The sequence below is a fragment of the Syngnathoides biaculeatus genome, chromosome 10, assembly GCF_019802595.1.
Source record: "Syngnathoides biaculeatus isolate LvHL_M chromosome 10, ASM1980259v1, whole genome shotgun sequence".
Classification (NCBI taxonomy): Eukaryota; Metazoa; Chordata; class Actinopteri; order Syngnathiformes; family Syngnathidae; genus Syngnathoides; species Syngnathoides biaculeatus.
This window is the reverse complement of record NC_084649.1, coordinates 10,094,051-10,108,080: the sequence shown is the minus strand read 5'-3', so window position 1 is coordinate 10,108,080 and position 14,030 is coordinate 10,094,051. Positions and strand designations below refer to the sequence as shown.

The window sequence follows — 14,030 nt, the reverse complement described above, 5'->3', positions numbered from 1 at the left end:
GCTCATTTAACAAAACCAGTGAAGCAGACACCAGATAAGGCAGGCATGTAGATCATGATTGACCTCTTGGGTTAACAGTTAAGGTCTTGAATTAAATCAGTTCACATTATCTGAAGCATAGAAAAGGACAGTTCAAACGATATATCTCTTGTGTGCAATTGTTCATCTTCCATGACTTTACCGTGTGGTGTCACACAAAAATTCAGTTGGAAGCCTTTTGTGGCTTCTGTAGCCTTCCTAATGTTACTGGAAAAGTTTCCATTTGGACTGCTGGTTTCAGATGGAAAGAGTAGCAAGCACTTAGATCTCAGCGTGCAGATGGTGTTTCTGTATTAACTTGAAAGAAAGTACCAGACACCATTTGGATGTACCAATTGCTCCTGAATAGCTCTTCACTTTATACCATGTGTGTCTGAATGTTAATTGATTCTGCTACTGTACATAGGTGGTTTCTTCTCTTTAGACAGCATCTTTGTCACCAGATCTCTTTACCCTCTTTTGTTTCTATTTGCCAGTTTTCCATTATTCATCTATGGGAGTGCATCAGTAACTCTACACAACGGTCCCGACCAGTTAGGTTCAACCACATTGCACACTGTGCAGTACGCCTAAAGCAGTTTTTGTTCTGTGGGCGACTGAGTTGCGGGCGTTTTTGTCCATATTAGCAGAAAATGAATGGAGCGCATCACTTTCTTCTTGATCGGACTTGTTGAAATGGAAACGCAACATAGACCAACCAAGGCCAGGCCAGGGCAGAGCAGGGCCAGGCCCTTCTGGAACTTGTGATGGAGAAGTGGTATTTACATCAGTCCATTAGGTAGACCAGAATCTAATGAAATACAATTTGACCTTTTATAATAAAACTGTTTGCGGCACAGTGGAACAAATGGTTAGAGCAATGGCTTCACACTTCTGAGGACCGGGGTTGAAATCCCGGCCCCACCTGTGTGGAGTTTGCATGTTCTCCCCGTGCCTGTGTGGCTGTTTTTCTCTATGTGCCCTGCAATTGGCTGGCAACCAGTTTGGGGTGAACCCTGCGTCCTCCGCGTTGACAGCTGGGATAGGGTCCAGCACTCCCGATACTCTCGTGTCGATAAGTTTTTATAAAACCAATTAAAGTATACATTGTATTGGTTAGTGGAAAGATTTTCATTTTCCATTTTTTGCTTTACTGGTTCTCAGCAAAATCAAGATGTTGCTGTATAATTCCTGTCTTGTTGGGGTTTTTTTGTTTTTTTTTTTTTTTTTTTTACACTGACATGAACAACTACACGAACTTTTTGAAAATGTTGTGGTCTACATTTCATTGCATGTAGGAAATATCCTACTTCAAACATCCAACAGGTCCGTCCTTAAAGTGCTCCAATGGAGACTTAAGACCTCACTAAGTGTGCATAGCGAAAAGAAATGTGTTATTCTCTTGCAATAAGTAGAAATATAATATGACCAAGAAATACTCAATTAAATTATTGTTGACGTTTACATTGGCAATGGCAGCGGTCATTATTGTGTGATGTAAGATTTATGGTGAGGAAAATTTGAGAGATATGTCCTAAAATTGTGAGTAGGAACCCTGACATCAGACTGCGGTACAGTGCAATTTTTTTTGTCAGTTTTCAGAAATGACATCTTCTGGTATGCAGCATCAATCATAATGTTTTGGGGGGTTTTTTTTGCAAATGTTTTCCATTTGGGTAGTTATTGCTTATTCCCCCATTGAATGGCTGATTTATTTATTATTTTGATAATGGCTGCATTTGAAATTGTGGCAATTCTCTCAACTGTGATATATGAATTCTGTGATTTTAATCGTATACTTTTGCCTCATTTATCTTTCAGTCTCTTGCATCACCACCTCGAAGAAGGCTGCTCCGCCACCCGTGCCGCCACGCACAACCTCCAAACCCTACATTTCTGTGACGGTACAAAGCAGCACTGAGTCAGCCCAGGACAGTTACCTAGAGCATCAGGACCAAAGGTCAGAGGTCAACAGCCAGTCCAGCCACGCACACAGCAACTCCTCCGACAGCCTTGACAGCACCCGTGCCAACAGCCTGGCCCGCGGATTACCCCGCCCGCCTCACATCATCCCCACTCCCATCGCCATCCCGAGAGAGCCACTCGTACCCACCACTGCCAACGCTTCCACGGAAACAAGCGACTCAAGCTTACTCCTTCATGAATCTACGAAGTCAGGATTGAGTAACTCTCCTGACGACGCTCTTGTGCTCCCCGTACCCAGACGAAAACTCTCTTCAATTGGCATCCAGGTAGATCCGATTTTTTACCTGTGTTTCAGCATGCCAAGTTAGAACCCATAATGATATCTTTACATTGTACTTAAATGTCTCTGTGTGTCACCTCATGGCACAAAATCTGCTGGCTAGTAAATTGGAAGACTTGAGATTCATACTCACCTGTGCACCACTTTTTCTGTAGTCCTAATAACTATTCAATGGAAAACACACCAATTCGCGCTTTCTACAACGAACTAAGATGCTGCCGAAATGCATTGCTTCTTCAAAGGCAGCATGTAAGCTAGCTGATTTGACAGCAAACAGCAGCACAATTGCAGGTACTCCCTGTCGGGCAGGCAGGGTGTCATAAAATTGCTTAGTTAAGTAATAATTGTCATTTTTGCATGCTGCGAAGGAGTGATATACACACATATCAGCATCCTAGCACTTCTGGTGCATTTTTTTAATCACACCGTTTTTAAGGTTCATGATATAAGATGATTTTTAAGACCGTAGTTTACAATATGTTTAAGGTTTTAATTATTAACTTAGGTAAAAGGAAGATTTGGATAGGGCATCCCTTACTCACACTTTTTTGCTATTTGTGTCAGGCCTTAATCCATAACACCTGCTTTAACAGCAAGTGTTCGCTTTAGGTTCAATCCAATTCCGTCTTTTCCTGCTCTATGTCCTGAAACAACAGACCCTTCCTCTATAATTCCAGTGTCGGTACAGTAACAACACGCAAACAGAACAACAATTGAGTGTGACATTTTAAACAAAACACACACACACACAACTACTTGAAGTCTTTGATAATGGATCATGATGTTTTTATTAGACAGTAATAAAAATAATCAATAATTTTTTTTTTTTTTTTAATGTAATTTTCTCTTCTGAGGTTGACTGTATACAAGAAGTCCCACGAGAGGAGAGCCCACCTCTGACCAAGTTTCAGTCAATTGGAGTACAGGTGGAGGACGGGTGGCAGTAAGTCCTCTTCCTGTCCTTGTAACAACGTGAGGAATTTATATTATAGCTGCACACACAAATCTGTCTGTCCTTTAAACATATTTCTGCCATACATATGGATTGTTATTATCATCATTTGTAATGTAAATAAAATTATTACATTCACATCGACACAAAGTTTGTACATTTATATGGAATAAAGTATGGTGACACAAAAGCATTGCGCCTATGGCACGTGGAGCTGTGAGACCTTCCATTCTTCTGGTAAGAATGTGACTATGGGGATTTTTATCAATTCATCCAAAGAGCATTTGGAAGGTCGCTTGCTGGACAAGAAAGTCTGACTGACTGTCTTTGTTTGTTCGGCCTCTTCCACACCAAACTTTTCCAACTGTTCTTAACCTTGCTTTCTGCACTGGGGAGCAATCAAAGGGGAATGTCTTACCCCAAAATTTTCACCCAATTGCGGAGGAAATAAATTGTCCAAAATGTCTTGGTAAGCTGATTTATATTGAGGAGGAACTGAGGGGTCTAAGGCAATAATTTATTGATTTATATTGTCTCAATACTTTTGTCCATATTGTGTGTTCAGCAGATCACATTTTACCAATTCACTAATGATTTTTTAACATGAATGAATTACTCTAAATAAATGCCACTATGATGGCATATTTCTATTCCAAATTTGTAAATACATTGCTACCTGATAAATCATTAGCTGTCCCACAAAATGTCCTTTGTCTTGTATATTGGTGTTTTGAATGTCTTGATCCACCTTAAAATTTCCAGCCATTTGTTTTGTAATCTATTATTCATTGTTCATGCCTAGTTTTTGTGTCATTAAAAAAAAACATCCCGTCTCTGTTTTTCTGTTAAGAGTTCCCACTACGTGACCATTTTCCCGAGGGCTTTGCACTTTTTGTCCTTGTACTCACACTCATTGTCTATTATTTTCATCATCTGCCTGAATCATCACTTGAGAGCTTTTCCTGGTTGACGACATAATCCATTCCCGTTCAGCTCAGAACTCATCTCTCATTGAAAGCGATCACTTAAAGGCACTGGAGAGACAATTTCTGAGTAATTTGTACGTGTACTTTTTCTGCTTTATGATTTCATAATGTCACCGTGTTTGTTTCAGGCCCAGTCACCATTCTGCTATGGCCTCCACACAAGACACAGACTCAGATAAACAGGCCATCCCTGTCATTCCCCATACTAGTCAGTCCAAACCCACTGAAAAGAAAGTCATGGTCAGTAGTGCCAGCCAATCGTTCAGCTCCCCTCCCGAGCAGGACTCCTTAGATAACGGTGACACCACCGGTGACGCTTCCTCCCCTCCAACTCCCAGGCAGTTCCTGAACCGCTCCACCACACGAAGTAGCTCTTCCTCTTTCTCAGAAAGTCTCGACCCGGCATTGGACCCCTCATCATTACCACCCCCAGATCCCTGGCTAGAAAGCGGGAATGGGAGTAGCAGCATTGTTCCCCAGAGTGTTAGTGCAGGGGGGACACTATGTCGAAGAGATGGCCACTGGTTTTTGAAGCTACTGCAGGCTGAAACGGGCCGCATGGAAGGGTGGTGCCAGCAGATGGATCAGGAGACCAAAGACAACCATCTTTCCGAGGAGGGTAAGGATGTCTGCCAACATTTGCATCCCCCATGATCACAAATGGATGTTTATTGTCATATCACAATTTATAGTGATTTACTCAATGTCTGTCTCATTGCAACTTCTTTCCTTGGTGTGGAACAAAATTGCAAACTTTAAAATCTATTCTAAAACTGACTGGAAGCCAGTGTAAAAACTTTAGAATTGGAATTATATGCTCTGACTGCTTTGTTCTGGTCACAACCCGAGCTCCAGAATTCAGAGCAAGTTGCACCTGTTTAATGCTCTTTTTGGTGAGCCCAGTCAGAAGACCATAACAATAGTCAAGTCGACTTGAGATAAATGCATGGATGAGCTTCTCCTGGTCGGCTTGACACATGCAAGCCTTCATTCTTCATATGTTCATCAGATGGTAAAAGACAGTTTTAGTAATTGATTTGATAGGACTGTTGAAAGTCAGGCCCAACTCAACCGTGGCCAAAACCAGTGGAGGCACTTGTAATTCTGTCTCAACTATTTTGTTTTTTGGCATTAGCGATTGGATGTCATGATACTTCCACTATGCCAACTGCCCTTGCGCACTCCAACATGCCAGTGACCTCAAACCAGAAGGTTAAACCATTCAGAGAGAGATTTCTGTCCTATTGGGGAGGACAATTGTATTCATTTATTGTTATTTTTCCCCAAAGTCAAACAAGGATATGCATTGGCTATTTTATTACATCTGCATCCAACATGAAGTCAATGGTAGAATTTAGTAGGTCCTGAATAAAAGAAAACTTATAGTCCTTGACATCATTTGAATGAACTCTGAATCGTTACCAAAGCGTAATTTGCTTGAGCATGTATACCCAAGTACAATGCAGAGAAACAGAAAAACTGCTGGATGTTCAGTTTTTGCATTTGCAGACACTTTGATAGTGTTTCACAAATCTGAATGAACATCAATTATCATGTTTTTGCAGTGATTGTTTCAGAGTCACAATGTTGTCTGACACCCCCCCCCCACTTATGCACAACACTTGAGTGTCTATATGATCTTAAATAATGAGAATAAATATTGCCCAAATAGGATTCAATTTTCCCAACTCCGTGCACTAATGGGGTCACTTGATCTAAGCGATTTACATGGACACCTTCGTATGTATTTACAAATCAACTTTCATAATTATGAGGTTGCTGCACTTTCAGTGTGTATTGTGTCTACATTGTGTAAATCATGAAACATCAAAGATGTACACTTATATGTGTGTTTGTCTTTTACATGTTTGCCCGTGTAGTGTTGGGTAAGGTCCGCAGTGCAGTGGGAAGTGCCCAACTCTTAATGTCCCAGAAGTTCCAGCAGTTCCGAGGACTGTGTGAACAAAACCTGGTGGGTTTTGCCTTAGTATTAACGCCCACATTGCATGAAAGTGACACAAGCATCATCATCAATTGTGTGCTTTTTTTTTCTTGTGAGAAATTATGCTAATACAGTGATTTCCAACCTTTATAGAGCCAAGGCACATATTTTCCAATTGAAAAATCCCATGGCACACCAACAAAAGTAAATGTCACCAAAAATGGATAGATTAATTACTGTATGTACTTCCTGCCATCTAATAGAAGAGGATTTTTTTTTTTGTTTTGTCTGTCATTGTGCCTCACTGGCATAAATAGATGGATAAAGATACATTATTTCTTGGAAATAAATGTTTTTTTTTTAGCAATTACATAAAATTGAATAACTTCCCACGGCACACCTGAAGAGTGCTCACGGCACACTAATGTACCCCAGCACACTCTTTGGCAATCACTGTGCTAATACATTAGGGTGCATCAAACATATCCATCAACATGAAAACAGCAGGATGTTGTTTTTGTCCAACTCCAACCCTTGTGCAACCTTGTAAAATTTCTGAATATTTGGAGAGTGTGTACTCACCAAAGCAATTAATAAAATCACTAATTCAGGAATTTTTGTACCATTTTTAAAAATTACATTATTAAATGTTTATTCAAGAGTATATTTCTTCATTAAAATAATAATATTCAGAATAATTTGATAATGAATCAACAAGGATGAATTCAGTTGTTACTTTCTTAGACTGAGGTGTTCTTCAGATTTTCCACTCAATATGAACACAAAGTATGTTAGTTTGTTGTGGTAAACACATTTCATTTCTTTATTCTGAAACCAAAAAAATAATTGGGACAAAACATGCACTTCAAATGCTATATACATCCTCCCAGCATGCTTTGCATTAAGACTTCTCTTTTCGGGCGAGGTTATTGGTGGTCCACCAACCCCAAATAAAAAGTGCTTACAATAATCCATTAAGCCATATTTGTTGGGTGACATAGTATCATGCATTATGCAAAAAAAAGCCAACTGTAACACACGATACTTAAACCGAATGGTGTCACACATTAATCATGTCATCACGGCAAGAAGGTAAACACAAGACTTTCTTCGCATATTACATCTTTACCCACTGCTTCTTTGTGTTCACTTCCACAATCCAAAATACAAAGTGTAGTACCTAAGTGTCAAACTCAAGGCCCGGTGTTCAGATGTGGCCCGCCACGTCATTTTATGTTGGAACACTAAAGGAAATCATGTGTGTCTACTTCCATGATTCTTGCTCAAATCTGAACCAAAATTCTAAACTTTCATATGGAATGAACAACAATGTTGAAGGATGACATTTTTCTGCTACCATCGCACTTTTTAAACCATTAGCCTTCTGATTTCCCTCATTTTGGTTCTGTATATGAAAGAATATGATGACATGTTTTCACTGTCATAACAGCGCTCAGAGGGAATTGAAATAGAAATGTGGCCCTTGACAAGAAAAAAAAAAAGAGTTTGGCACCACTGGTATAGTGTATGTGCAGGTACTTCATAGGGAACCACAGTAATAATGAATGATAGCTATGTGCCTCAACTTGGCAGATGAGTGTGACTTTAACTCCTTCACCCACAATAACCTTGACTGTTTAATACAAACTCTCAAGCCACATTAAGCAGACAGCTGAGTGAAAAAACTGAATAAATCAAATGAAAGTAATATAAACTAATAATAACGACAACCATCTAGAGTTCAAATATGAAGACGCTGGGACCTCATTACACTAAGGTAGAAGGTGGCTCCCTCTAGTGGCTAAAATGTATTAAGAAGCATCATGTGACTACAGAAATATTTGCTTTTGTTTGGATTTGTTTACCTTGAACGGAAGAAAATTAACAGATTATGCAGTTGTTCAACCCACAATCGGATTTTTTGTCTTTACAGCACTGGATGGAAGGGGCACATAAAATGTGGAAAAACATTTGCATGTTGAGTTAACGTAGACTATACAGTACTGACAGCTGAAAAAGAAAAAAATAAATAGGTTAATAAGTATAAAAGGTACATAGTTTTTTGTCAGTTTTTTTTTCGGTTTGTTTTTTGCAGTATACTGTACTACCATGAGTACATTCTGTATTGTAGGTCAAATTACATAACGGTCTAATCTATTCCATGCAGCTCCTTCTTCTGAGCTCTTTGTTTTTGATTCATTCCATTCCCTCTCCCTCTGCCTTATTCTCTAGAATGTGAACACCAATCCGCGGCCCACACCACAGGACCTTGCTGGTTTCTGGGACCTGTTGCAGCTCTCCATCGAGGACATCAGTCTCAAGTTTGATGAGCTCTACCATCTCAAGTCCAATGACTGGCAGCCTGTGCCGTCTGCGGCTGTCCAGTCGCCCCCTGAGCGGAAGGTACTTCCCACCCCTGCTGCCCAGTGCCCTGGCTGGGGTAGGAAAGCCGCCGAAACCGGCCTCTCTCCTCCCACCACCACCACCACCACCATTTCTCCCACATTCTTTTACCTCCTCTTTGACTCCGCATCCCTGTGCGGGGTGAACTATCTTGATCCAATAGAAAGGGGCCAGAGAGATCCCTTAAGGCATGCATGGAGCAAATCATCTCAAAGAGGGCAGTCGTTGGTGTGTTTTGAAGCCCTGATTTGAGCATGCATGTGTTGTGGTTGTGGTGGAGCATGGCTAAGATGATGGACCGTACCGACTACGGTCAAAGGTTTCACTTTTGCGCTTACTCCTTCTGTCAAATATTTTTTTCTTGTCTGTGTTACTGTTGGTAACTATTTTCTGAGTTAGGTGTTTGTGTATTTATGTTGGGAATGGGCATACTACATATACTCTACGCTTCTGATTTTACTACTTTGATGTGTTAAGCATTTATTTTGGATAAGCAGTCACAAAAAACATCAAACAAATAAATGAAAATAATGTACATGGGTATCCCATACCTAAAGAGTGTGTACTTCTGGTCCCAAAATAAATGAGTCAAAAGTAACCGTTTTGGATCCAATCCTCTATCTATCAAAGTACAAACTGAAAACCCTTCTGTATGTGTTATAATATATGCACAGTTGCAGTCTCTATGCATACTCATGTAAATTCATATACAGATGCTATACTGACGCATACGTATTCCCCCTCATATAGTCAATTGTTCTTCATAATATACCATTTGTACACATATAACTGTAATTGTTAACAAGTAATTTAGTTTATTAATTTTCTTCCGAAACTTCGAAACCCTCTGGAAAAGTAAAACTTCACATCATATTGTGGCCTCCCCACTGATGGACGATGCCCCAATTAATCATATGTAGTCCACTTAAATAATTAATCTTCACACCCGAAATAGATGCAACCCCCCCCCCCCCGCAAGGCAATAAACAGTTTTCTTGCAGAGGAAACTGCAATTTACATCATACACCTACAATTTGTAGAGAAATAAAAAGTTGTGCCGCACAGAGTATTCCACAGCACACAAAACAAAAAAAAAACAGGACATTGACCCAAATTAAGAATGTCGGTTTGCAAAAGAAAGTAACCGTCTGATGTCAACTGATAAGAAGACACATCTCAGAGGTGAGTACTCAAGAAAACGTTTAGAAAAAATGTTTTCCATGGCGCAAAAACACAAACAAGGATAATGTGCAGAAATATCAGAAACTGAGAGCTACCCTTCAGTAATTCACTAAGGCCATACTGATATAGTGTAGCTGTAATACACAATAAAATATTTGATTATTTAGTTTATTTTAATACATTTTATATTACGTTATTTTATGGCGGTATTACGAGTCATTTGTAAACATTCTGAAACAAAATGTAACCGTTGTTCCCAGTAAGAATGCTGCCCTGAATAAATGCCGTCAAACTTAACACCTGGCACTGTCTGCAGCTGAATAAATACTCTAAATGCCCTTGGCCACGATAAAGGGAGGTAAGATCCTCTGGGTTTGTGGCAGTAATTGCTGAAAACACACTTCTTTGGTATTTTCTGCCTTTTAAACGAAGAATCAAAAAAGATTTTTAAAGTAGCAGTTAGAGTTTTTCCTGACTGAATGATTTTCTTTGTATGCCCATTCCTAATTTTCCTTTTATGTTGCCTTGCAATTTGTGTGGTATTGTATTGTCTCGTTCTATTGTGCTTCAGGTTTGATCTCATGTTCATATCAGTTCATGTTACCATTTACTGTACATCTGACAAACGTCACTGACTGTTTCTCTCCTATGTATGCCTGTTGTCTGTATGTCATTGTCTTATTTTGTTCTATAGGTGACTTAAATCTACCAGATCTTAAAAAAAAGAACAGTCTTTGTCCAAGTCCTGTCTGTCAAATATAGTGGAAGGTTCCCAAGACAGTTTTTATGTTTTACCTTTGCCCTTTTTTCTCATTGCTCTATCATCTGTCATCGCTATACAGAACGAGGACAAGGTACCTACTCCAGCGTCAAGGAAGGCTGCTAAAGGACGACCGTCGCTGGGCCTCGAGAAGAGCATCGACTCCCCTTCCACCTCTTCTTTAGCTTCAGCGGAGAAGCAGAGGCAAGAGGCCCGCAGGCGTCTGCTGGCCGCAAAGAAGGCCGCCTCTTTCCGCCAGAACTCTGCCACAGAGAGCGCAGACAGCATTGAAATCTACGTCCCAGAAGCACAGACACGCCTTTGAGGCAGACAGTGAGAGAGAGGAATGTCAGGTCAGATCATAGGACAGATAAGTGTCACTGGAAAATATCTGGAAATGGGAGAAACGGAGGGAAACTTTTGCAATGCAAATGACAAGACTGGGATAGAGTGGGTGGGGGGAGGAGAGGCCAAATGCCCACTTGACTGGGGTGGGGGGTTGACTTCGTGTATTTTAGCTCACTTGTTTGTAGGCTGGTCCTGAAGGCATCAGACACATACATATTGAACATTTGTGTACTTATTATGAACGCTGCCAATGAAAACCTCTGTAGATTAACTTTGTCATTACTTTTGATTAATATTTATCATGAAAAAACAAATTAAGTTAATAACCGTATTCCTATCACATGCTCAAAATATATTTGCAGACTGTTTGAGTCGTTATTCTATACTGGATAGAAGATCTACTTAGAGGGCACAGCTGAGCCTTTTTTGCTTTTGTGCTTTTCACTGTCATCGTCCTCCTCCCCAGACAGGCCATTTTGCAGCTTTGCACAACACCACCTTGTGGCCACCACACACACTCCATACGATCAACTCGCTTCTGGCTGTCTTCCTTGTACTGATTTGTCTGCTTCCTTCTCCCTTTGTTTTGTTTGACAGCTCGACCTACTGCAGATGAGGATCTGAATATTTTTTAACTGTGATATGAACAAAGGCAATTTTAAAGGGGTATTTATAAAGTTCCTAGGACATAAGTCTTTGTCCAAATGTTTTGTGTCAAAGAGCACCGGTTAGAATTGATACAGGTTAGTTTTCTTTTTTTTTTTTTTTTTATGGTTTTCAATGAACGCGTATCTCCAAGTGATGAAAATCTTAAACCAATATTTTCAGGTTGCAAAATCAGTAATACACTTGACATGTTTTTTTGAATGATTGTTTTATTCAATCTCTCTGTTTTATGCTTCCCTGAGTATATTCAGGACTTTTAGAAGCTAGGCTGAGTATGCAGGATAACTTTATTTTTTTTTTTACAACTCTAATGACTTTTGTTAGCAGTTCTTTCTTTTTCATTCTTTGGCTGAAAACTTTTTGGTTTGTTTCTTACCACAGAGTCAGATCAGTCGTAATTCTGTGCAACTCATCTGCACTTTTTTTTAATTTAAAGAAAGCCTATTTAATTAAAGTTTCAAATGCATTAGCAGTTGTGTTTGCATCATTTCTTCAAGTGGTGCATGCTTGCTGCCGGACGGCTTCACCAAAGATTAAGTCCCTTCATTCCACTTCATCTCATGCATTTAATTGTCAGCGGCAGGTAGCTCTTGTTGTGAAAAACCTAAGTTTATAAAATTGTCCCCATTTGATAAATGTAAATATCATTTTAAGTGTTCTTCCAAAATGAGTTTTACCACACATTGGCTGACTAGTGGGTTATGTATGGTATAAAGATACTCACTTCAAAGGCGTTACACTTCTTTGACTCAAAAATCAACATGCCATGTAACTACATAGTAAACTAACACTACAAGTAAGAAGCAAACTCCTAACCCCCGTAAACAAATTGCACCTGTTTACATGTCTTCCAATCCATTTTCTTTCCTCTGCAGATGGTAAACAAATTTCTTCTGCCTAATGGGTTCTGCCGATCCACTGCAGTGTCACTCCATTTTTTTTTTCTTTCTTTAATCATTGCCACCTTTAGCCCAAAACTGCAGCCTGAGGCTTTGACTTGGAAATATCCCAATGAGCTCCTTTCTTTCTTTAACTTGGGGAGAGCTTTCCATTGATCCTTGGCCTTTGTTTGCTGTTGGGTTTGCCTGCTGGGGATGAGTAGGGTGAAGGCTCGGGGGTGTCAATTGCCTGTTCCTGGGTGAATGTCCTTTCCTTTTGACGGCGGCGTATAGTATCGTTAGCGCCTCCGGTTCTTTTGTTTAAACTGAACTCTCTGTCGTTGACTTGATTTGATTTCTCACTGGTAGGGAACAGTTGTCTGACAAGTTATTCAACTCTTGGAATAAGCACCTTCGAACCAAGTCAGAGTTGTCACTTTTGATATTTTGCTATATATTTTATGATGAAATACAGCTGCAAAACAATCATGTGTGATCACTAATAGGCCAACAGTTGAATATCTTCCCTGTATCTTGTGTCAATGTTACCTGAAGTCTATTGGGGTTTGGGGCCTTTTTTTTCTTGTTTTTTAACAATTAGAAAATCACAAACTCATCTGTCAGCCTGTGTCAGATGAGCCCATAATGTGGCATGGAATGAGAGCTTTGGAAAAGAAATCTAAAAAGGAGACCTCATAATATTCTGATCTCATTCCAATACACTTTTGTCTGATCATTGATCACACTCAGACACACCTACGGAGCTACAGTATATCCTGATTGGGCTCATCTGAGCGCCACAAGAAGCTGTAGAAGCTTTTGATATCCGTTTAAAAATCTCCCCAGATGGACTTAATTCAGGACAGGCGTTGGAATGGAGTGTTCCATCAAGCCCCCCAGGAAATTCAAAAAAAAGGAATCAAGCTTTAGATGATGCAGAAATGCTTGTGATATATGATAGCAAAATATTTATTAGATCAGTGTGCCAATCAATCCAGGACTTGGGAAAACTAAAGTTCCCAATTTAAGCAATCATATACCCTACTTACGTGTACCTCTGAGTCATCCAGACAATAAGAACAGTTTCCTTAAGTTGATTAAACTTGTCATTTTCTCATGACATACATGCAGACTGCAACATTATGCTAACGGTTTTAATTGAGCAAGAAAGTGCATACACTGTACAAATAGTTGACCTCGAGCTTTTCACATCAAGTATTCCAAAGGCCTGACTTGCAAGTTCATTTGCATCTTTTCTTTGTCCTGTTGGGGGGTGAATGTTGAGGGGTGAGAGGCAGAGCCTCTGCCTCACCACAAGACATGATGTAGCAAAAACCTTTTTCAGGAAGCAAGCACTTTTAAGAAAAGTGATCTGTTGGATGTGTGTGTGGCTGTGTTGTTCTTTCCAAAATACCTTAAACCTTGTAACTATTGATACTCTTGAAGTTTATGTGCAGATGGAAAAAAAAAACATTTGATATTAAAATGATTACAGTATTACCTGCATCCCTACTAGCATAGCTTCATAAGATCAACCTGTGTACATAAGTTAGATGAATGGATATTGTTTACAATGCTGTAGCTCTATTTATACAATTTCAAGGTTGTTCAGCGATTCATGGAAAGGCA

The 14,030-nt window shown here is 39.7% G+C and overlaps 1 protein-coding gene across 1 annotated transcript in view; it reads left to right on the top strand.

Annotated features, from left to right (window-relative positions):
- dlgap4b (discs, large (Drosophila) homolog-associated protein 4b) overlaps positions 1-13,977 on the top strand; it is a 28,809-nt gene extending 14,832 nt beyond the window's left edge. The window contains exons 8-13 of the mRNA XM_061831524.1: positions 1,840-2,270; positions 3,139-3,227; positions 4,351-4,841; positions 6,103-6,194; positions 8,397-8,567; positions 10,592-13,977. Coding sequence (XP_061687508.1) covers positions 1,840-2,270; positions 3,139-3,227; positions 4,351-4,841; positions 6,103-6,194; positions 8,397-8,567; positions 10,592-10,834 — 1,517 coding nt within the window. The 3' untranslated portion in view covers positions 10,835-13,977. The remainder of the gene's footprint in view (positions 1-1,839; positions 2,271-3,138; positions 3,228-4,350; positions 4,842-6,102; positions 6,195-8,396; positions 8,568-10,591) is intronic.
- Positions 13,978-14,030: the final 53 nt, after the last annotated feature.